Source organism: Haliotis rufescens, unplaced genomic scaffold (assembly GCF_023055435.1).
Source record: "Haliotis rufescens isolate VD_foot unplaced genomic scaffold, xgHalRufe1.0.p SCAF_79, whole genome shotgun sequence".
Taxonomy (NCBI): Eukaryota; Metazoa; Mollusca; class Gastropoda; order Lepetellida; family Haliotidae; genus Haliotis; species Haliotis rufescens.
In genome coordinates, this window is record NW_025964371.1 from 707,897 (window position 1) to 731,674 (window position 23,778).

General features: G+C 42.4%; 1 protein-coding gene across 9 annotated transcripts in view; it reads right to left on the reverse strand.

Annotated features, from left to right (window-relative positions):
* Window positions 1-23,778, reverse strand: part of LOC124121278 (transcription intermediary factor 1-alpha-like) — a 106,469-nt gene that overhangs the window by 55,613 nt on the left and 27,078 nt on the right. For 3 of the 9 annotated variants that reach the window (XM_048388755.1, XM_048388749.1, XM_048388750.1), the window contains exons 2-4: window positions 22,140-23,197; window positions 21,773-21,831; window positions 21,382-21,486 (exon numbers count right to left, since the gene is read on the reverse strand). The exons of 2 other annotated variants lie outside the window; for them this stretch is intronic. In XM_048388755.1, coding sequence (XP_048244712.1) covers window positions 21,382-21,486; window positions 21,773-21,831; window positions 22,140-23,197 — 1,222 coding nt within the window. Of the gene's footprint in view, window positions 1-19,964; window positions 20,034-21,002; window positions 21,076-21,381; window positions 21,487-21,772; window positions 21,832-22,139; window positions 23,198-23,778 lie in introns of all 9 variants that reach the window. 4 more of the 9 variants (XM_048388762.1, XM_048388753.1, XM_048388751.1 and 1 more) reach the window with 3 other exon arrangements.

Below are 23,778 nucleotides of genomic sequence, written 5' to 3' on the forward strand. Positions count from 1 at the left end.
AAGTAACTCATGTAGGTATGACCGATTGTTGCTTTTTATTCGTGAAGTGTATTGCTTCCGACCTGGGTGTCCCACCTCTTTTGCATTAGATCCCGAGTAGAACTCATGATGGTTGTTTTGAAATCGCTGTACGGGATCAGTAGAGGAGAAAAGCTGCAGCATCGCTTTTGAGTTACCTGCTGTGCCTACATGATTTGGTAACCAGCAAAAGATGATGTTGTAAAAGTAATGCCAGTAAAAAAATCATTACAGATTTCTAAAATGTCGGAAAGGGTGATATGATGAGACACTTTTAAGTGCCTGAAGGCAAGACAACGAATCAGAGAAGATGATGAAGTGTTTAGATTGGTTTGCTGCTTGATATAGCTGTTAGGATTGCTTTGGTCTCAGCAGTAAAGATAGAACTAGAATCTGGGATTCTTGTGGAGACAGTTCTGGATCCAATGACGGTGGCACTATCAACTTTGCGACTTTGCCAACACCCTTGGACCCGTCTGTAAAAATGGACCTGTGAGAATTATATTTGGAGCGTAATTGGTTGTATGATTGTTGATAAACCAAATGATTGGTATCTGACTTTTTTAGATGGTTAGAGTGAGGTCTACTTCTGGCTTTACATCTGCCAGGGAGGAGAAGACAGAAGACGGTAAGGTGATATGATAATATTTTAACTGCAGTGATGTGGTGAACCAGGTTTGATAGATTTCGAAACAGGTTTTCATATTGAGGGTGGAAAACACAATTGTATGCTGGATTAGAATTATTTGAGTGCAATTTAGTGATATATTGCAGTTAAGGCGTAATGCGGCGTTGTTCGAGTGAAGGTTTATTAGCCTCCACAAACACACTGTCCATAGAGAGGTCCTAAATGCTCCAAGACAGAGCCTTAAGCCCTTATGGTGTATTGTGTCTAATTTTTCTAAATTGCCTTTGCAAGCTCCACCATAGACAATGGAATTATAGTCTAGTTTGGAGCGTATTAACGATCTATACAAGTGAAGGAGTGTGGTCTGATCCCCTCCCCACTCGGAATTTGAAACGACTTTTAACAAGTCGAGAGCCTTCAGACACTTTGCCCTAATATATTTGAGTACCTTCTAAAAATAAATCTGGATCCTTAATCGGTTTGTATTGACGATAGAAATGAATACAGATTTTCTCGGGTTTTGAGAATTTGAAGCCGTTTTCGTTCGCCCATTTTTGAATTTTGTTAAGCTGTCTTTCTATTGTATTCATATTCTTAACACAACAGGAAATGTTGAAATCGTCCACAAAAAGTGACTATAACTTTGGATGCTAAAAAGTGTGATTGATATTATGCTGCTTTGAGGGGCGCCCTGATCTTGGTCGAAATGATCAGATAGGTAGAGCCCACACGTACTTGAAATTGTCTGTTGTTTAAAAATTGAGATATGAACTGAGGTAATCTGCCCCTCAATCCAAATTCATGCATATCTTTTAAAATACCATGTTTTCACGTTGTATCATATGCCTTCTCTTGGTCGAAAAAGATTGATAAAGTATGTTGTTTGTTGACAATGGAATTCTTAATAAATTATTCTAAACGCACCAAGTGGTTAATGTTACTTCTGTTCTTTCGTAAACCACACTGGATGTCACTGAGTAGGTACCAGACTAATCAACTGTTGACCATGCACACCATGGTTTTACAAACACAGCTAGTTAATCATATTGGACGGTAATTGGATTGATCTGTATGATCCCGTCCTGGCTTTGGAAAAGGAATAATAATAGCATTGTGCCACGAAGGAGGGAAATGTCCGGTTGTCCGTATTTCATCAAATATACAAAGTAACGTTTCCAAACATGAATCGGGCAAGTGTTTCTGGAGCTGATAGTGGATGTTGTCGGCTCCTGCTGCAGTATCATGAGAGTAAAGTTCCACCTTGTTGAAGGTGGTTCGTCAGACGGATTAATGGTTGCTAGAATTGTTGGAAAATGGTCACTTCCACAAAGGACATCATGGACCGACCATTCAAATTCATTTAAAATATTGGAATCTTTCAATGAAAGATCTAGCGTAGAGTATGTGCCAATGGCAGGATGCAGATATGTGTAATTACCATCATTAAAGATGCATAAATCATTGTTTGAAATAAAATCTTCAAGGAATTTTCCCTTATTATTATATGTATCAGTTCTCCCCAATAGGGGATTATGACCGTTTAAATCGCCCATGATGATACAGCGCTTCGGGACCTGATCGTACAAAGTCTGAAGATCTGATTGGGGGTTAGTTTAGGAAGACGGAAGATACAATGAACATAATGTAAACACTATGTTCAAAGTAACACGGACAGCAACAGCTTGTAGAGTAGTATTGAGTGGAACAGGGCTATGGATTATGCTCTGCTTCACCAGGATAGAGGAACCACCTGTGCCTAATCACCAGGAGGGGAAAACGAGTGGTAAGAATTGTACTGACGGATATCAAATAGATCTGTGTTTTTTAGATATGTTACTTTGAGAAAAAAAGCCAATGGTTTAAATTCTTGGATTAAAAGTTGTATTTCATTAAAGTTCTTCTTAAGACCTTTGCAATTCCATTGAATAATTTGTTGTGGATTCATGGTGATGCTTCCACTTGAGAAATGTCACCCTTTTTTTCAAACGTGAGAGAGACTTTGTAGTACTCCTATCGGTTTCATGTAGAGATGGCGTTACCATCATCTTCAGAGGACCAAAGGAGTTATCGACCTCTAAATTTTGTGTTTGCGGCTGTTGTTTTTGCTGCTTTTTTTGTAAGTTTAGCAATTTCTGGTTCTGGTTCTGGTTCAGGTGTTTGTTGAGTAGTCTGAGACTCAACACCTTTTACAGTTTTGTGTTTTGGAGGTGTCACAGCTGGTTTTTGGAGTGAAGCAGTAGGAAGTGGCTGGACAGACTTGACCCATGTCAGATGAGTCTGGCAGTCGATAGAGACAGTGGTCACAGGAGGACGAGAGACAGCGGCAGAGAAGGATAAAGCAGAAGTCGTTGTGGTAAGACCTACAACCCTCTTCTTTGCTTTGTGGTACGAGAGATTCTGTTCGGTTTTGATTTTTATCATTACTGATTCACGTTTCCACACAGGACAGGATTTTGCAGAAGCCATAAGGTTCCCATCGCAGTTTGCACACTTCACATCCTTCCTGCAGTCAGTGGCCTCGTGCTTGTCACCGCAGCGGTAACAAACAGCAGAGGCATGGCAGGACTTGGATCCATGTCCAAACGCTTGGCAGGTGTAGCACCTGAGTGGATTAGGGATATATACCTCCACTCCTGTTACAGTAACCAGGTTTGATCGATTGAGGGAAATACGTTCTGTTGAATGAGAAGAGGTAGGTGTTAGTCGGTTGGACCACACCATCCTTCTTTACAGTGATTCATTTGACAGCTGTGGCGGACTGTTGGTCAAGTTCCTTGGCAATGTCATCTTCGGTCATGTCGACCAGGCAGCGTGCTCTCTCACGGACAATACCCTTACATGAGTTCAGTGTCTTGTGCACTGAAACAACAACTTTGATATTGACAAACTCATTTACGGGGACCATAAGTACACAGGTGTCCCGACACTGCCAATCACTACATGGAGGTCCAGACATTGCATGTACATATACAGGTGTTGCGACATTGTCTGTAAGCACACAGGTGTCCCGACATTGCCCGTTAGTACACAGGTGTCCCGACACTGCCCATAACTACACAGGTGTCCCGACACTGCCCATAACTACACAGGTGTCCGGACACTGCCCATAGCGACACAGGTGTCCCGACATTGTCCGTAAGTACACAGGTGTCCCGACACTGCCAATAAATGCACAGGTGTCCTAACATTTCCCGTAAGTTCACAAGTGTCCCGATATTGCCCGTAAGTACACAGGTGTCCCAATATTGTCCGTAAGTACACAGGTGTCCCGTAACTTCCCGTTTGTACACAGGTGTCCCGACATCGCCTTCCGTACACCAGATTCAAGATATTGCCGCAGGAAAACATGTGTCCCGACATTGCCCGTAAGAACACAGGTGTCCCGCCATTGCCCGTAAGTACACAGGTGTCCTGACATTGCCCGTAAGTACTCAAGTGTCCCGACATTGCCCATAAGAACACAGGTGTCTCGACATTGCCCGTAAGAACACAGGTGTCCTGAAACTGCCCGTGGTACACAGGTGTCCCGACTATCCCGTACACACAAAGGTGTCCCCACATTGCCTTCCGTACACAAGATTCAAGATATTGCCGCAGGAAAACATGTGTCCAGATATTGCCCGTAAGAACACAGGTGTCCCAACACTGCCCATAACTACACATGTGTCCCGACATTGCCCGTAAGTGCACATGTGTCCTAACATTGCCTGTAAGTACACATGTGTCCCGACATTGCCCGTATGTACACAGGTGTCCTAACATTGTCCGTTAGTGCACAGGTGTCCCATTACTTCCCGTTAGTACACAGGTGTCCTGGCATTGCCTTGAGTACACAGGTGTCCTGACATTGCCCATAAGTGCTCAAGTGTCCCGACATTGCCCGTACACACACAGGTGTCCCGACATTGCCTTCCTGTATACATGTGTCCCGACATTGCCTTCCATAGACAGCATTCAAGATATTGCCGTAGGAAAATATGTGTCAAGATATTGCCCGTAACTGCACTGGTGTCCCGACACTGCCCGTAACTGCACAGGTGTTCCGACACTGCCCGTAACTACACAGGTGTCCTGACATTGCCTGCAAGTACACAGGTGTCCCAACATTGCATGTTACTACCCAGGTGTCCCAACGCTTCTCAGTAACTTCACAGGTGTCCCCACATTGCCGTAGTGTACAGGTGTCCTGACATTGCCCGTAATTACACAGGTGTCCCGACTTTGCCATATGTACGCATTCGCCAGACATCGGCCTTAGGTAAATTATGTCCCAGCATTGTCAGTTCGTTATAAGCGTGTTCGTTATAAACGTATTTTGGTGTATTGTGTCCGTAATTTGTTTCTAGACAGAATATCATTGACAATATTATTGCGCAGCTGTATCTATTTGTTAGCCCCGACCTCGTCGTATGGTTGTATGGTTCGTTTCTGTCAAGTCTTTTAGGGACGACTATTTTCGGTATGGGTGATGGTGGGTTTGTTGGCGGGCATGTTGTTGATGGTGTCGGGGGACATCTGTTTGTCTCCGCAGAAGCCCCGCACCCCTACTCAACAGTATATGGTGGTCCTTTACAATGTTTCCTTTGATGCCTAGTCACGTTCTATTGTTGTCATCCCGTTCACATGGACAGCCATACGCACCAACCTCTTTCAGACAAGACCCGTGAAGGTCTGGGTTAGACTAGGTCTTGAGCAACCCATGCTTGTCATAAAAGGCGACCATGCTTGTCGTAAGAGGCGACAAACGGGACCTGGTGGTCAGGCTCGCTGACTTGGTTGATGCATGTCATCGATCCCATTTGCGTGAATTGATGTTAATGATGTCAATCACTGGATTGTCTGGTCCAGATTCGATTATTTACATACCACCGTCATATAGTCGGAATGTTGCTGAGTGCGGCGTTAAACAACAAACAAAAATATTTCAGATAGATACAAGCATGTCAGTTTGGGAGCACTGCAAAACCTACGCACGTTAAACATCAGCTATTTTTGACAACGTTTTGAATGCTTGCATGCTACATCCTTCTGACATCCTTTGTTACGTATCACGATCTCAGGTTCAGTCATTGATACTTTTCTTTGTTTGTGTGCCATGTAAAAATCCTTCAAAACATCAATCAGTACACTCCACACACTGAACACGGCCCCCATGTCGACATCGGATACCCAGCAATGTGAAAATGCCTCCTGAAGTTGACGAAAGCTTGGGCGACCTGATTGACGAGAGCCCAAGGTCCCGGATGGAGGATGGGGATGGTGGTGCGTCCTTGGGCGGTTCTAAATCCACTTCCTCATTATTGGGATGGAGAGTACTTTAGGCATCATCTATATTGAACTTCTCCACTATTTCCATGGCAACAGAGCTGAAACTGCGTGGGTGGGGTCCATCGCGAGCGGGCTGATTCTGCTGATTGGTAAGCTTCCGTTATACATCCTCCACACAGGATCTTCCTACTACTCACAGAGATCCGCGGCCATTGGTCCATGGACTTTTCCCGTGGGGACGTGAGTTGGAGGTGAGGTGAAATTGGGTCGAACGCATCTTCCCGGGGCCCAGTCGTCAAAGGTGCCGCGATTCGCTGTGCAGAGTTGCGTCCCTTCGGCACGCCAGAAACCTCTGATTGTGGGTTCGAATACCGGTTCGCCCCGATTATGTGTCTAGGTTTCGTCCCCCTATCGATGAATGCCATGTGCGAAAATACAACAAACCAATCAGAATGCGCATGTGAAAGGTCAAAGAATGCCTGAGGAATAATATTTGATTTTACGTATGTCTTGCGTTTATAAATATACCCAAGATACTGTGAAATGTGTTCAATCATACTATTAATTACTGCAAGTCCCGGTGTGTTTTGAATAGCATCTGGAATGTATATGACATATAGAGCAAATTCTTGTAGCTGTGCTCGTCTGCGCTTGGTCGGAACCCAGTCGTAAAAATGACCACAAGAGGGGCACGAGTCGCTATTCGTCTTGTCCCGGAATAATACGAGTTGGTCACGTATCGACCTCTTCCTCGTAACTTTATCTTTGCCGGTATAACGATTCCGATCGAACCAGTTCTTGTTTAATTCCCTTAGTACTGAGAACCAGGCAGGGAAGCAACAACTACCATTTTTAAAAGTCTTTTGGTATGACGCGGCCGGACAGATGCTCTATCCTCTAGACCACGGAGTCGTTCCTTAGGCGCTGTCACTTTGTTTAAGTGTCATGTCACCTACCCCGACAATATGGAACTGTGCATGTTATAGTGTACCGCTACCCTAGGGACAGGCAGGGTTCACTGTCCCCAACGATTGACGTCACAGCCGAATGCAACGAGGACCGGGTTGTTATATATAGTGACACTGCTTGTGTGAAATAATTCCCAGATGGCTCATGATATTAACCTCTTGCTTGTCTGACCAGGTTCGGCTGTGCTAAAACTGTCACATACGTGACAATGTACCAGTGGCTTAATCTTCCCACAGCGCCACTGTCTGGGTGGATGACGGAGCGCTATGGGTGCCGTGTGACGACCATCACTGGGTCACGTGTCGCCACTGTCTGGGTGGATGACGGAGCGCTATGGGTGCCGTGTGACGACCATCATTGGGTCATGTGTCGTCAATGTCTGGGTGATTGACGGAGCGCTATGGGTGCCGTGTGACGACCATCACTGGGTCACGTGTCGTCACTGTCTGGGTGGATGACGGAGCGCTATGGGTGCCATGTGCCGACCATCACTGGGTCCTGTGTCGCCACTGTCTGGGTGGATGACGGAGCGCTATGGGTGCCGTGTGCCGACCATCACTAGGCCATGTGTCACATCTGTGGGGCTGTTTGCCAGCTGGTTCTCAAACAGCATGACGTCACTGTGTCTAACCTACGGATTAATAACAGGTTTGTAGGCGGCAACATTGTGTTCAGAAAATAAACACAAGACAATAATAAGAGGTTTGTAGGCGGCAATATTGTCAATAGAAAATAACCAACCCTAGGCAATAATAAAATGTTTGTAGGTGGAAACATTGTCTCTCATAAATAACACATAGACAATAATAACTTGTTTGTAGGTGGCAACATTGTCTTTAGTAAAAAACACATAGCGACTAATAACAGGATTGTTGGTGGCAACATTGTCTGTCATAAATAACACTTAGGCAATAATAACAGGTTTGTAGGAGGCAACATTGTCAATAGAAAATAACCCCAAGACAATAATATAATGTGTGTAGGCGGCAACATTGTCAGTAGAAAATAACCAACCCTTAGACAATAATAACATGTTTGTAGGTGGCAACATTGTCTATAGAAAATGGCACATAGCGAGTAATAACAGGTTTGTTGGTGGCAACGTTGTCTGTCATAAATAACACTTCAACAATAATAACAGGTTTGTAGGTGGCAACATTGTCTATCATAAATAACAGATATACAATAATAACAGGTTTGTAAGAGGCAACATTGTCTATAGAAAATAACCCTAAGACAATAATATAATGTGTGAAGGCAGCAACATTGTCAATAGAAAATAACCAAAACTTAGACAATAATAACATGTATGTAGGTGGCAACATTGTCTCTCATAAATAACACAAAGTCAATAATAACAGGTTTGTAGGTGGCAACATTGTCTATAGAAAATGAAACATAGCGAGTAATAACAGGTTTGTTGGTGGCAACATTGTCTATCGTAAATAACACATAGACAATAATAACAGATTTGTAGGTGGCAACATTATCTATAGAAAATAACATATAGCCAGTAGTAACAGGTTTGTTGGTGGCAACATTGTCTATCATAAATAACACAAAGACAATAAAAACAGGTTTGTAGGTGCAAATATTGTCTATCATAAATCAGACAATAATAACAGGTTTATAGGTGTCAACACGATCTATAGTAAATAACACATAGGGAACAATGACAGGTTTGTCGGTTGCAAACGTTGTCTATAGAAAATAACGCACAGGGAATGATAACAGATCTGTGGACGCAATCATTATTTGTTGTTTAATGTGGCATGACAGATTTGCAGGACGACCATTGTCTGCAGGTAATGCCACTTCGGGAAAAACTGCTTGTGTAGGTTTTTATCAGGCAAGAATTATCTGGAGGTGATGTCTCAGGCAGGATAATAACAGTTTGCAGGATACAAGAATTTGGCAAAGGCCAACATACATATGAAATAATAACAGTTTGCAGATGCAAGAATTATCAGTTGAAAGAAGCGACAAAACTCCATGTCTCAGTTTCGTGAACACGTGTTATCATCACTATATGGTAGTGATTCATTCTCATATGCTCATGATATTGTCTGTGCAGTAACGCTTCAAGACTGTCAGTGACCCATGACCTTATGAATACAGAGACGAAATATCAACTCAAATATACGGACAGTGTGTAAATAATCCCAAGAGAAACCATGGTGTGGCTGTATCTTGCACAACAAACTGATTTAGGTATCATATATTTCTACTTTTCTTTAATCTTCTGTGTATTGATATAATGCTATCCATTGAGATTTCCCTCTACCACTATCAAACGGGTCCTCGGTCTTGCTGTAATCCCACCCCATGCCAAAACGCCGCCGCCCCCGAACCGATCTTCTTCCATGACACAATGATTGACGTAACGTTCACCTCGACGTCGGTACACTCGAATCCGTCCATCGCTGTGGCTGAGGTGAAAACGAGACTCGTCAGTGAATAGAACTTGTCCCCACTGCATGGCCGTCCAGCGAAGACGCTGTCTGCAGCGCTGTAGACATGATTGACGATGGTTTCCTGTCAAAATGGGACGTCTGGTGGGTCCTCTTGCGACAATCCCTGCACATCTGAGGCGACGACGTACGGTTTGTGAAGATATTCGTCGAAGGCCAGGGATGCTTTTTGCAGTCACTGTTGCTGGCTGGAATCGATTTCGTTGGTGTGTTGTTTGAATCGATTTCGTTGGTGTGTTGTTCGAAACCAGTTGTCTTGTCGATTATTGGTTACGTGTGGCTTGCCATTCCGAGGATGGTCTCTGACTGCATTCGTCTGTTGCCAACGTTGCCATAAACACCAAAATGTGTTTCTGTTGACGTTAAATTGTCTTGCAACATCACGCTTCACGCTTCACGATCCTGCTTCAAGCATACCAATGGCTCGCAGACGCTCATTTTCGGACAGGCGTGGCATTTCGTGATGTTGAATAATTGCGTAATTTGGTTGCTTTTCTGTGTGGTTGTTGTCAGCACAATGCTAAACAATGCATATCGAATCCCATTAGCGCACATGTTTTTATACCCATTCTTGGGTAGTGAAATTGATGGGGCTTGCATAAAAGTCAACTTTTGAATGAAATGCATGCTTTTCTGTAGCAGTTGCGTTTTTGTGACTTGATTCCATACATGTACTACAATAATGAAAACCAAACTGTACTTGTTTGAAAAATACACTGAAATATTGGTGTCACAGGAACTTTTGTTGTTGAGTATATGAAAATGATATTTGAACCCACCAAACAATGATATGTATCAGTACGGTAAAATACATACATTTTCTACAGTCACTAGATTTGTACTTAATGTGTATTGGCGGATGCGTCAAGCACCAATCAAAGTATTATCAGCGAGAGGATCTGATAGAAGCGTCAGTAAACGACCTTGCTGCATAATATAAGTTAACTTGTGGCTATTTGAATCAGTACAAAATTCAGGGTTAAATTCCGAACAGGGCGTCTCGATATTGCAGCAAGGTGTGAGATGCAGGATGTCATAATCATAAATTACAACACGATTACGTTTCACAAATTATTTTCCATCATATAGAATATTAAGGAAGGATAAGATATGTGACCCACCAGGAGAAAAGAGACCTTATGGGTGCAAGGATACAATTGTACTATTATAGTAAACAATTGTACTACATGTATATAAATGTGCTATGTGCTATTGCTCACTTTAGTGAAGATAGCCTTGTGTTATGTCATGTATCTCTGTATGAGATGAACTGAAGCTTGAGAATTGTGTTTTGGGGTTCCGAAGATGCTGAAGTTTTATTATATAATGAAAAGTCAAAATGTGAGTGTTCACCCAATAGTCCCGTATCTCATATACATGTTGGTCATATATATAGATAAACACCTTCTTTGTTACATTTAGGAGAGACGTTTCGATGGAGGTTGTAACACCGTTCTAAATGCCTCTCTAAACAGATATAGGATGTTGTACTGATCACATTGTTGCTTTCACGGTTTATTGCAAGTCACGTTCACGTGTGTCACGATGCATGCATCCATCCTTATACCACGTTGTTATTATTATAGTGATGGTCAGACACTGCTTTTTTAATATTGTTCTGCATTGTTTGAATATTTGTCTTCAAATTGGCAAAAATGATCGGTTCATTGGGGATTCCGAAGAAGAATATATGTCCCCAGCAACTTATGCTTGTCCTAAAAGGGGGACACAAGGGATCTGGTGGTCAGCGTAGATTGGTGCTCATGATGTCAATCACAGGATTATCCGTGGTAGAATCCGGGAAGATCCGGGGCAGAATAAGTCTTGCGCAACCCATGCTTACCGTAAAAGGTGACTATGCTTGTCGTAAAATGCGACTAACGGGATCGGGTGGTCAGACTCGCTGACTTGGTTGATGCATGTCATACATCTGGAATATTGCTGAGTGCGGCGTGAAACAAACAAACAAACAAACAAACAATTAAACCAGCGTCATGATCATGTACAATGTTCTACTCTCTGTTCCGTGTGTAGGCGTGTACGGATCGTTCCTGAGTGTTCTGGTGGCAGACATTCTGGGTGTGCGAGATTCAGACAAAGGATTCGCCCTTCTTGTCTTCTTCAGAGGTCTTCCGTCTCTTTTCTCCTTGCCACTCGCAGGTTCGCTTATTAATTACACTTCGTATGATAGGGGACGGTCGAGTAGCCTAGTTGTTAAAGCGTTCGCTCGTCACGCCGAAGACCCGGGTTTGATTTCCGACATTGGTACAATGTGTGAAGCCAGTTTCTGGTGTCTCCCGCCGTGATATTGCTGGAATATTGCTAAAAGCGGCGTAAAACGATACTCACTCAATCGTATGATAATAGGTGAGGTGAGGTGAAATTGGGTTTAACGCTGCGCCCAAGATTACTGTAAAACAGAATATTAATGCGAAAAATGCGAGTGACGGAAGGTCGTATTAATTTTATGCACATTAATTTTTTACCATCAAAATAAGGAAACAATCAACGAACGAAATAAATTTACTTCAGTATTATTTACTAGAATTACATCAAAAACAATGATATCAGATCACAACAAGTTGATAGCAGCCACTGACAATAATCAGTCACAAAGGTTCTAGATAAATAAATTGATAGACAAAATATCAAGTCACCTACACACGCGTCCAAGATCATGGCATTTATATAGCGATCTCCGTGCATGCACGTGTTTGTGTAACTGCTTGTACTAGTTCGGACTGATGCCGATTTATGCCGGACGCTCTACAACACCACCACGGAGACGGCTATGATAATAAGAGGTCTTAATGTTTAACTGTATTTGATGTTGTATTTGACCTTCTTCTGTCAATTAACTAAAGTTTCTGCATCTTGTAACATGAGTGAGTGAGTGAGTGAGTGGAGTTATCGACAGTGACAGACGTGAGGAACCGGATGTGAATACGGTGTCTGAGTAAACCGACCATGTTGGTTGGTTTGTTGTTTTACACCCACTGAGCGACTGGCGAGATCGTAGATTGTCAGGTCCAGACTCGATTATTTACAGACCGCCGTCTTATAGCTCGAATATTGCGGAGTGCATTAACAACAAACAAAACAAAAACTGTCAAAAAGTTCTAAGTCTTTCAATCAAAGTAAACTAGTCAATGTAGTACATCGTTTGGATTGTTCATTGCAAGTGCATTTGGTCTGTTGAAGCTGTTTGTATATTACTGACAGTCAATAGACGGGATAGAGGTCCAAATGGACACGAGTACCGAGCAGTCATCAAGTTTTTTACTCTAGAGAAAAGTACTCCCAAAGAATGTCATGACCGCATGTCACAAGTGTATGGGGATAAGTGCCCCAGTTATTCCACTGTTAAATGTTGGGTAGCTATGTTTAAGGCTGGGAGAACAAGCCTTGATGATGACCCTAGGTCTGGACATCCCTCAACTTCAATCAGTGAAGATTAAATCAAGGAGAAAAAAGAAAAGATTAAACTGACAGACGTATTACAATTGCTGAACTTGAGGAAGATACAGGTCTGAACCTTGGATCCATTGAGTGAGTGAGTATGTGAGTGAGTGAATGAGTGAGTATGGTTTTACGCCGCTTTTAGCAATATTCCAGCAATATCAGGGCGGGGGACACCAAAAATGGGCTTCTCACATTGTACCCATGTCGGGAATCGAAACTTGGTCTTCGGCGTAACAAGTGAACGCTTTAACCACTAGGCTACCATTTGGGTCAGATTTGCTCTTATCATGGCCCTATTGAACTGGTAAGATCTTACTTGATAAGAATATGGTAAGCATTCATACTAAATTGTTGCGTAGAACATTTTACATTTGTATTTCGGCCGGTTGAATTCGATAGCAGCTGTTCAAATACTGCTAAGAGTTATCTTGCCATGTGCGCTATTTGAATTCTGTGTTTGGGTGAAACGTACTGGCAGAAAGTATGAATTGCTGGAAATAGCACAGCGCTACTTCAGTGAAAAAGAACATAGCTTACATCAAGCCAAGTTGTATTAGATGGTCCATATCTTATTAGCATTCAGGCATTAACAAGTTCTGCTCTTGTTTGGAAAACACTTGTGAAGAACCAGGATAAAATTGGTCTTCAGCATCATGCTTGTCATAAGAGGCGATACACGTTTGTTTGTTTGTTTGACGCTGCACTCAGCAATATTCTAGTTTTATGATAGCCGTCTGTAAATGATCGATTCTGTATCAGACAATACAGTGATTGTCATCATGAGCATCAATCCATGCAATTGGTACATGATGACATGCATCAACCACGTCAGTGAGCCTCGCCACCCGATCCCGGTAGTCGCCTCTTACGACAAGCATAGTCGCCGGTACGACTAACGGGATCATGTGGTCAGGCTCGCAGACTTTGTTGAACCAAATGTGAGAACAGCTTTGCCGGTAATAATCCAGTGATGACATGCATACATTGCACACATGTTGATGGTGATGCACATCAACAACATCTAACCGCTCATAATTCGGTATAATTTTGCCAGGAACACAGCAGAAGTAGCCAAACTGTCGTTGTGGACTTAAAGTTAATAAAACTCGATCTTTACAAACGATGCTGTCTAAATCCGTGGAAAATGAAAGTTAAGTGAATTGGTTAAATTTATTCAATAACACGCACTTTACTAGGCTCATCTGTATACGCAAATGGCGAAGGAGTTTGATATGTATGTACAAGTCCTTCTAAAGCAGATATACACAAGAATAGATACCTGTATACATGACTCACATTTAAATCTAAGCCGACATCTAACAAATAAAGGTATAAACGAATTGCTCTTAATTTTCTAAAAGAAAGACTGAAAGGTTTCCAACCTCGGCATGGAACACGATCCATGCATTCCGTCAGTTTACAACAGTTTAATTATTACACAACGTTTCACAAGAAGTCAATAAATATATAACAACTATTGACTTATTCCACCATTCAAGTCCATTTCAAGCCTTTTGCCATGGAGAAAAACGATTTCAACATAAAGAAAATAATATTGTTATATAATCATAGAAAACCATAGGGGTATATGTGATATTTGTTATTTAACGCTGCATTCAACAATATTCCAGCTATATGACGGCAGTCTGTAAATATGCGAGTCTGGACCAGACAATCCAGTGATTGACATCATGAGCATCGATCCTCGCAATTGGGATTGATGACATGTATCAACCACACATGCATGGGTAAAATCTTGGAAGTAAATTTCTGGTGTTCCCTTGTTTGATTTTGCGGAAATGTTGTTTCAAGACGCGTAAAACTACACTCGCAGACACATCAGTAATCATTGAAGCATTGTTAAACTATGTTCGGGAGTTTCCTCCGTGGAAGCGAATGCAAGGAAACAAAGTCTCACTCTCACTGTTGTTCCTAAATACACGCATTGAATACAACATATTTCATATCAAACAAAAAATACCTCACTCAATTACCCATAGTTCAAAATTATCAACGCTAAAGGCTCTTAATACACATGGCGTGGCACTGTTGATTGTGGCACTATTTTCAGTGAGTGAGTGAGTATGGTTTTACGCCGCAGCATTCCAGCAATATCACGGAGGGGGGACACAGAAATGGACATCATACATTGTACTCATGTGGGGAATCGAATCCAGGTCTTCGGCGTGACGAGCAAACACATTTACAACTAGGCTACCCCACTGCCCCACTATTTTCAGAACTTCTCTAAATAATCACTTGTATCCATTATAATTCCAAGTGATTTTATTTACCGAGTTTATTTATTCAGGTAGTATCATTTAAAAAACAACTCCTTGACATTCACAATGTGTTCATAATCACCATCCTTGTCACCATGACGACAGTGCCTTGACAATCATTGTCACCATCACGACAGTGCCTTGACAATCATTGCTTTCTTCTCCTCTGTCATGTTGATGTCGCTGCCCACTACAAGTGTCATGCTTACAGTGAAGAGATCTGGGCTATACACCCCGAACATGGGCCATGGTGGCTGACTGGAGTCTACATTGTCTAACGTGGATATCACTTTATTCATCTTCACATCAATAAAGACAATCTTCTTCCTGGCGTCATCATAGACGACACCGTAATGTAGTGTGTGTGATGCCCCTGCTGTGGAGGCGAGAGTGTCAGGCAGATGCAGTACACACTTCTTCCCCTTCCATGTTGTCCTGCATATCCCGCCGTGTGTAGTACAGTGGCCGACGGTCATGCTGTAGGAGCAGGCACTTCCACCTAGCCAATGATACACGTCCCTCTGCTCCTCCCTGCACACACCAACCTCCAGTATGAGTGTGTACTCTGTGAGCGTTTCATCCAGGCAGACCCTAGACTCCATCTCCCAGTACTGGGGACAGCCAGCCCGGGGGAGGGGGGCAGTGCTACATGTGCCCCAGTAGTTCTTCAGTCTCCCCTCCCCTGCAGGTCTGGTGTCCGACTTCCTGTTGACCAGGTCTCCTTCTGTGTTGATGTGGACCCAGTCGAGATTGGCTCTGTCTTTGTCATACTTTAGGTGTAAACCTATAAAATATGAATGTAGTTTACATGCGAATAAACATGAGACAAATATAGTGACAGTTTGGGTCTATAATGATATTTACATGCTTGGAATTGACAGCTAAGTACGCTGTCCTGATATATGACTAGCATAATATAATCCATTGGAGTTGTACGAAAATATAACTTTATATGTATTACATTTGGATCAATGATTTGTGTTTACATTGGACTAACTGACAACACTTTAAGCCAAATGTAAATGTAGTTTTTAATGGGTCTGGTATATGTTTGTTTTGTTTGTTGTTTAACGCCTCACTCCGCAATATTGCAGCTATATGACGGCAGTCTGTATATAACCGATTGACCTGACAATCCACTGATTGACATCATGAGCATCAATCCACGCAATTGCGATTCGAGGACATGCATCAATCAAGTCAGCGAGCCTGACCACCCGATCAGGTCGAATCTCACGACAAGAATAGTCGCCTCAAGCATGGGTTGCTGAAGACCTATTCTACCCCGAGATCTAGTGAATGGTTCGTAAGTTACGAAATGAATCAGAGCGGTAGACACAAGACTTCATCATTCAGTGATCAGACTTGATATAAATCTGAAAAAACAACAACTTAAAAAACAGGGATAAACAGACACGATAAACATTCAGAGGTCGAATAATCGCAATCACAGGCGTATACCATCTTATACGAGTCAACGTGGTATATCGAGGGACATATAGATTGCATGTCAAACAATGATAAGATCACAGTGTCCCGTGACCTGGTGTTTCAATGTCGGGGCTTGTGTACCCACGTGTCTCGGCGGGTTGACGTTGGGAGATAGTAGGCAGGCAGCATTATCAGTACAGGACACAAACCATAACACAATAAACAAGGAACATTCTGTTAATTATAAGGAAGATCACCTCTACACTAAAATGAAAACAATGGCATCACTCCTCGCCATGGGGCACAATAGAATTTTGTTTGTTCATACAGTAGTAAATATTAAGTATAAAAAAGTCACATGAAGCCTCAAAAAGAGATGGTCACTGACGCCGCTTTATGTCATAAGAAAAATTAATTACATATGAAATTAATACACACAAAAGGCCACATCTCTAGAAAAAATAACTCGGTCTTGATAAGTATATCTTTGGACCCGACTAACGGGATCGAGGGTTCAGGCTCCCTGACTTGGTTGATGCATGTCATCGTATCTCAGTTGTGGGATCGATGCTCATGATGTCAATCACTGGATTGTCTGATCCAGAGTCGATTCTTTACATACCGCCGTCACATCGCTGGAATATTGTTGAGTGCGGTGTTAAACAACAAATAAGCTAACTCCAGGATTTTCTGGAAAACATGTCTCCATTGTGCACCAAGTAAAATAACCTGGATCAAGGGCCAGACGTCTGTAAACAGATAATTTATGGGACCAATTTTCGAACTCAGTCTTTACAAGTATCCTTTAGATAAGGCTGCAATCTTTCATTCGAGTGACTTCAGAAGTTTCTGTGAAAACTTTCCCCCATTGCACAAAGTTTGCAATTAGTTGAACAAAACACGGAGCTTCGGCCATGACTCTCTAAAAAGTATTAATGAGGAGACACATTTTCGAACTCAGTCTTTAGAGATTTACAAAGTTTCATTCATTAAGGTCTGTAGTTTCTGAGCAAACGTGTCCCAATTCACGCAGTATGCACACCCCACTTTGTGGCGGGGGATAATACACTCCCTTGACATCATCCTATCGTCTATAAAAACTGTATGGAGCAAGGATTGTATTTGCTCGTGAGACCCCCGGGTCTTCTATGAAAATATATGATTAACAGATTTTTTTAAAATACATATCTTCCTCATACCAGCTTTACCCCTTCTGAAAACATGTATCCTTATTTTGTATTCGAACCTTCATATGACGACACTATGTCTACCTGTGCTTGTATTATTTGTCAATAAATCAGAAACAACTTAAGTTTTCCAGAATATTATGAGTTAAGATAAGATAAAACTTCATTATCCTAAGGGAAATCTGTTTTGCACAGTTGATTAGTACTAAATATGCAAAAAAGAAAAGATATGATATTACAATACTAGTATGTACGTAAGAAACTAAGACACTAAATAATATAACCACGAGTAAAAACATGTAGAAAATCATACGCTCTCAATGTGACGACAAGGATTGGTATTTTAAAGTTTATGAATTTATAACACAGCAATAGTAAACTTTAATAAAAGGGATAATAACAGGATAAAGTATTAAACATCCAATCATTTAAAGGACTAGTACTGGCAGGTGTGAATGTTTTCCGGGCCCTGTTTGTTTTCAGTGGTATAATATAAAGCGGTCGCGAGAGAGGATTTGCAGTAAGACATCAATGAAAGAATGTAAATAAAAGCGACAAACCCTTTCCATAATCATAAATGCAGAGTCCATTGAACGATTTTAAGCAAGGTCTGAACTGAGACACTTTTGAATTATTTGGGTGTGAGATTTGTCTACCGAAGTTAAAAACAAAATAGACATGGACTTATAGTACACAACTCTAATGTTTCACTTGTCCCTAGTTATAAGGTGCCTGTTTCACTTTTTCCTTAGGGGAAGATATATATCCAAATGTGTGTCAAAGGTATTTGTGATGATGACAGCAATGCCACTTCCTCAATGATGTCTACTACGCTGCATCCTTGGTAAGTTTTGACTGTACAGTGATTCAGTAGACTGAATGTGTGGGTATATATCCACTTAACGGATGATGTAAACTGAGGATCAACAGAGAGTTGACATTGAATTTGATCAAATGTATAATGAAAGACCCAAAGATGTTCGTGACAAAGGCTGTGGCCAATAAATGGGTGGAAACATCAGCGAGTACTAAGGTGCCATTGGATCGACGTCATCAATACAGCGTATGACCCCCCCCCCCCCCCCCCCCCCCCCCCCCCCCCTGGCGAGGATGGACGCCTCAATGTCTCATGGATGGGGTCAAACGTCAGATGACGATTGCCGGAATGTGTTGCAGGTCCTGTAAGTTGTTTGGATGGTTGGGTCGTCTCCTCAGCTCTCTACCCAGATAATCCCACAAGTGCGCGATGGGAGAACGTGGGGGCCAAAGCAGTACGGGCACGGGACGGTCGGGTAGCCTAGTGGTTAAAGCGTTCTCTCGTCACGCCGAAGACTCGGATTCGATTCCCGACATGGGTACAATACAATAAAGCCCATTTCTGGTGTCCCCCGCCGTGATATTGCTAAAGCGGCGTTAAATCCCCACACCATGAGACTACGACCTCCATGGGGATGGAGATCTTGTATATGGCCAGGAGCCAGCTCTTCCTCCCTACGGCAATAGATACGGACCCTCCCGTCTGCATGGAATAGGTTGAACCTACTCTCATCGGTGAGCAAGACACGTTGCCATTCGTGCCGCTGCCATCGTCGTACACGTCGGGCCCACCGTGGTCTATCTTGGCGATGTTGTGGACCCAACACCACCCCACGGAGCGGTCTGTATGCCCTAATGCAAACAGCAAGCAGTCGTCTTCTCACTGTGTGGGGGCTGACACGGTGGCCATACGCCGTTGCTGCCGGTGGCGTGGATGCAAGCTTTGCAGATATACATCTTCTAAGGGCGTGGTTACACGTGGTCTGCTACTCCGAGGACTGTCGGTGGTGTGGCCAGTCCTGTTGTACCGTGTGATGAGTTTGTTGATGGTCTGACGTGAGCAACCGAGTGTTGCCAATCTGACATTGGTGAGTCCCCACCATGGCCATACCAATGCCCCCCCTCTCTCTCTCTCAGTTCTGGATTTAAACGTGGCATTTGTTCGGTGTGTTTTTGGTTCATGTGATTGTGTCGGACACTTTCGGTCTACTTTTACACAGATACCATACAACACCAAAAAACATGTTTACGTTTTCCTGGTCGCAGCACGTGCATCGATTGCTGCATGGTTTTGGTTCTTTGGAAGCGAGTGTGCTTCGTTTGGGGCAATTGTTTCCATCATGTTACAAACATTTGACTGCATGCATTTTTGGGGGGTTATTCAACATTTTATTTTGTGAACTTTTTTTGGATCTTCAGTTTAGGCACTCACAATGCAGGACCATGCGTCTGTCTGCTACACCTGTCTTCAACAGATGAACACAGCCTTCAGTTGGGAAACCTGCAAGAAAATAACAGCTTAGAATTGTGTGTAGACTCAGGAGTACCTGGGTCACATACCGGGTCACATACTGGGTCACATACCGTGTCATACTGGGTCACATACAAGTACATCTTCCCGAGGCAAGGGAGTTAACGGACTATAAAAGTCCAGTTTGCACCCTTGCCGAACTAGGTTGGAATTATGGAGTTATGAAATAGCTGGACTAACTATGTCTATGCATAGCCCAATCAAAATCGCGTAACGACATCAACCTCCGGTTCATAAACAAAACATGTGTACTGTCAACATGCCGTCAAAAGAAATATTCCATGCTTTTAACCAAGGTGCTCACGTGATTTCAAGCACTTCGCAAAGTAAGACCCTTTTTATTACAAGAAAGATCTTGGTTATCGATCAAATCGTCTCGACTTGGCGCCGCCATTTTGTTTAAAGCAACTGTATCGATATGAGAGGTCAAACCCGATTGGCCAATAGGATGCAAGGGACATAGAGGGGATATAACCCGTAATAGCCGCCGGTGGCGCTACGATCGAGCCTTAACTTCCAGCCTAATTCGGCAAGGATGGAAACTGGTCTTTTTACATTCAGTTAACGCTCTTGCCTCGGGAAGATGGGTCACATACTGCTGGGTCTTTTTATTTGGAGCGAAAATTATAACTGGTACATTTAGGCCATTGTCTAAAATGCACGTCCTATAGGAAGTAAGACCATTACCAGGAACAGACCACGGACAGGAAGTGAAAACAGGACCAGTACCAGGAACGGATCACAGACAGGAAGTGAAAACAGTACCAGGAACTGACCACGGACAGGAAGTGAAAACAGGACCAGAACAAGGAACAGACCACAGACACGAAGTGAAAACAGGAACAGACCACATACAGGAAGAGAAAACATGACCAGTACCAGGAACACACCACAGACAGGAAGTGAAAACATGACCAGCACCAGGAACAGTGTACTTACCAATCAGGGATGTTTGAAGACGAGCAATGGTTTCAAAGGCGACCTGGCAGGTTTGATCTTTCTCAGCTAGCATCTACAAATAAGTAAATGGAATAGCTCATAAAATAAATATATGCCAATTGATTTTATTATTCATAGTAAGGATACATGCAAATAGTTGTGTTGACGTTGTAAACTCCTTCAACTTGTGACAGGAACTTCAACAATATCAAGTCTGGACAAGTCAAGCAATTTGGTAATAGGGGGTAGATGTCTCAACGGGTTGCACATGTAAGTGATATTTAAACCAACCCTTCTTTACCTGACAATTCTGAAGTACCAACAACTATTGAATCTCACCATTCTCTCCTCAATGAGTGTGACAACATGATATACAAACCAATTTCATGTTGTTTGCTTCGGCATTCAGCTTGTCTGTTAGCTGCTGAAGTTGTTCAGTTCTTTCATTGTGTGAAGCAATATTTGACTCCAGCTTTGCAAGCTCCTGAAAGGTAAAATATATTTTACCTTTGGGTCGGAGTTGGAGACTGTCCATGAACACTTATTAATCAAACAGTATCAATATATTCTTTCAATCATATCATTATTGTGTGACCAAGATACATCAGTTGACTGGACCTGCAAAGTCCTCGTGGTACTACTTGATCAGTTCAGTTGTTCTGATATTGACTTCTAAAATATTTACACACTGTGAATGAAATATATAACAATTGATGGGATGAATGGCTGAGAGCCGATGCCTACGTGTATCCCTATATAATTAGACTTACCATTTCGTGTTTCTGTTCCAGGTCCGCCAAATAGTCATCATCAGTTTGTGTTTGCTTGTCTGTAATTGTAGAAGCAAATTGTGAATCCCGAGTGAGAGAACAATGCTTTAATTAAAATAACACCACGGAACACGTTAGATGCATGTCATCAATCCCAATTGCGTGGATCGATGCTCATGATGTCAATCAGTGGATTGTCTGATCGAGACGCGATTATTTACAGACCGCCGTAATATAGCTGGAATATTTCTAAATGCGGCGTTTGACAACAAACAAACAAACAAAAAACGAAACACCTGAATTATGTTTCAGTGGAATGTAGGCACATATCATCAATAAAGCACAATAACTGTTTTGATATGCATACCCTCAGGTGTTCCCCCTTCTGAATCTTCTTTCAAGGTAGTGATGTTACCAAATCCAGACATATCTGATTTCAGTTTGGACAATCCATTGGTGTTGAAGACAGCTTCAGGTACATCATGTGTTTCAGGTGAAGCAGTTTCTAGGCAGGTCCGAGTCATCCCCTCAACAGTGTTCTCCAGCTGCAGGAGGACCGATTTTGAAGCATAGAGAAGACATTTTCGGATATAACCGGAAATGTCGGTGCATCTTGCATGATGCTCTTCGCGTGAGGTTTCAAAAGCATGTAGAGTTGCCTTGGTTTCCCTCGTCTGACTTTCAAGATCAATCAGGAGTTCCTTCTCCCTTTGGTCAAGGTGTGATCTTAAAGACCGGAAAGTATGTTCTATTGTCTTCCTCAATGTGTCCTGTGTCCTGTTGATCAACTGTGTTTCTTGTCTGATACTCTGAAGGTGTGTTTGCTGACGAGACAGTAACGCTGACAGATCTTTGCCGTGTTGTTCAATACGCTGTGTAACTCTTTCAGCAGCTTCATCCAGGTAATCAACCTCGTGATCCCCATGCTCTCCTCTCCTACATTGGCAACAGATACACATGTCGCAGTTTTTGTCAAACAAATCAAGTGGATACCGTTCGTGAATACTGCAATTGGTTTCATTTTCAAGGTTTTTGTGGGTTATATCCCCAAACTTGTGCACAGCATGATTTCTGAAAAGTTTGACGCTGCTGTGCATGTTCTGGCTGTATTGACAGAGGAACTCTTCACACTCCTGACACCAACACACAGCCTGGTTCCCGTCATCTTCATATGTACAGAGGAGCTCTGTGGGGCGTTGTTTGACGGTCAGGTAGAATATTTCCTTCTGTCTGACTGCATCCTTCTGGAGACTTGTGTCTGTGAGGTTGACCTCCCTCTGACATGTGGAGCATGATATCACACCGCCAGCTGCAGATGTCACACACTTCTCACACACGGCGTGTAGACAGGGCAGTAAGTAGGGGACTGGACCTTTCAGTGTAAACTCCTGATGACAGACGGAACACTTCGGGAACGTGTCCATTCTGAAAGACACAAAACAATACTGAGATACATATGTCAATTGTATGTGTGTAACATCCATAACCATACGGCGTTTGTGGAGTGAAGCATCCACTTGAGTGTCTCTGAATATGTAGTATTATTATCAAATCGGCTAAAAATATGTGTTTCTGAGGCCATCTGTGCAATACAAGGAACAATATGTTAATTATGTGGTCACTTGCTGATCCGAAAGACAAGAAATTTGGTTTCTGTTGAGCTATTCATCCTCATTCTAGTAGACTTGTTTCTCGGTCATTAATAGACAATTGTATTATTGATAAAAATACAAACCGTTACCTTAAATAAAAAACATCTACTTTTTAATTACATTTCTCTTGTCACAATCAACCCAAATCACATATTCATATCAATCCAATATCACACATAATTAAGGCCATTGAAAATACATATCGTTTTTCAAAGGAACAGGAAGGGATTTTAAGATGTTATTTTTTATAAGATTACACCTATATAGAAAATATGAACTTGATTGATAAATGCTTAAAGTAATTTGAATTGAGTGAACAATGAATGAGTAAACATGCGTGAGTAAACAGTGCCA